Here is a 1,374-nt window from a genome sequence, read left to right as displayed (position 1 = left end):
CCAGTTCTTCAGTTCATTAATTAAAGAAATGACTTGTTTGTCAATATTTGTTGTAATAGTCCCAGTTCTTCAGTTCATTAATTAAAGAAATGACTTGTTTGTCAATATTTGTTGTAATAGTCCCAGTTCTTCAGTTCATTAATTAAAGAAATGACTAGTTTGTCATTATTTGTTGTAATAGTCCCAGTTCTTCAGTTCATTAATTAAAGAAATGACTAGTTTGTCATTATTTGTTGTAATAGTCCCAGTTCTTCAGTTCATTAATTAAAGAAATGACTTGTTTGTCATTATTTGTTGTAATAGTCCCAGTTCTTCAGCAGTCCCAGTTCTTCAAGATGGTGACAACAATGAGATCATGCTTTTTAAGATTACAACAGAAAGTTTTATTTTTTTAGCTACTTGACCTTCTAGCGAGAAGTACACAGCTGCGAACACACTTCAGTCCTGAGATTTCAGAAAGCACAGTAGCAACACAAAATAGAGGAGTGTCAAAAAATAATGATTCGTCAAAGGTATGGTGATAACTAATCATTCTTTTATTTATCAAAATTCTGTTTTATTTAAAGATGCACTTTAATTATAGAGTAGCACTTTATTTTACCTGATGTTGATCCATTGCTATGGGTTGAAACTGATCCATTACTATGAGTTGAAACTGATCCATTACTATGAGTTGAAACTGATCCATTACTATGAGTTGAAACTTTTTTAATCATTAAAATCCTTCCTCCTGTAAAAGTTGATTTTACTGTATCACTGAATTAAGTATCCTAAAATCAATTACAAGACAACAGTTTGGCACCAAATCATTTTGAAATGGATATATTCTCTTAATATATAATAACTTTGCTTTTACTTTTCATCTTCAACTTTACGTTAAACAATCTGATGATTAATGTTGTGTATGTTCCTCCACAGAGTATGGATGCTGCATGTCTTGTACTAACATCGAAGGCTGAGGGCAGAATACAAGAACTCGTGACATTTGACCAGAATATCACTCATCCTCTTCATTCAGTAAGGCAGTTTGTTGGCTTATTGCATAATAACATAAAAGTAGAGACGATATAAATTACTAAGGTCTTTGAAGAACATAATTCTTATCCCACAACCCAGGATCTTATTTACGTTCTTAACAAAAACCTGGTTTTATTGGATACCTTATACCCCAGCAAACAAGGAACAACTTATTTTTTTTAACGTGTTTGTTGCTAGTTTCTTACCAAAATAACCTAATCAGATTCGATGACGAGGAACCCACTTTGAGACTAATAATGGCTGGAGACGGCTTAAATGGGTAATGAAGAAAACTTTAATATAAGTTTAACAGGACAGCAAATGTACCACGTTTCGACAAGGTTTTGTCATCATCAT

The 1,374-nt window shown here is 32.4% G+C and overlaps 1 protein-coding gene across 1 annotated transcript in view; it reads left to right on the top strand.

The window, feature by feature from the left end:
• The window catches only part of LOC106469446, a 38,975-nt gene that overhangs the window by 31,587 nt on the left and 6,014 nt on the right, over positions 1-1,374 (top strand). The window contains exons 15-16 of the mRNA XM_022397964.1: positions 396-512; positions 919-1,017. Coding sequence (XP_022253672.1) covers positions 396-512; positions 919-1,017 — 216 coding nt within the window. The remainder of the gene's footprint in view (positions 1-395; positions 513-918; positions 1,018-1,374) is intronic.

The sequence above is a fragment of the Limulus polyphemus genome, unplaced genomic scaffold (genome assembly GCF_000517525.1).
Source record: "Limulus polyphemus unplaced genomic scaffold, Limulus_polyphemus-2.1.2 Scaffold3491, whole genome shotgun sequence".
NCBI classification, from domain to species: Eukaryota; Metazoa; Arthropoda; class Merostomata; order Xiphosura; family Limulidae; genus Limulus; species Limulus polyphemus.
Note: the sequence above shows the minus strand (reverse complement) of the source record. Positions and strands in the feature narration are given on the sequence as shown.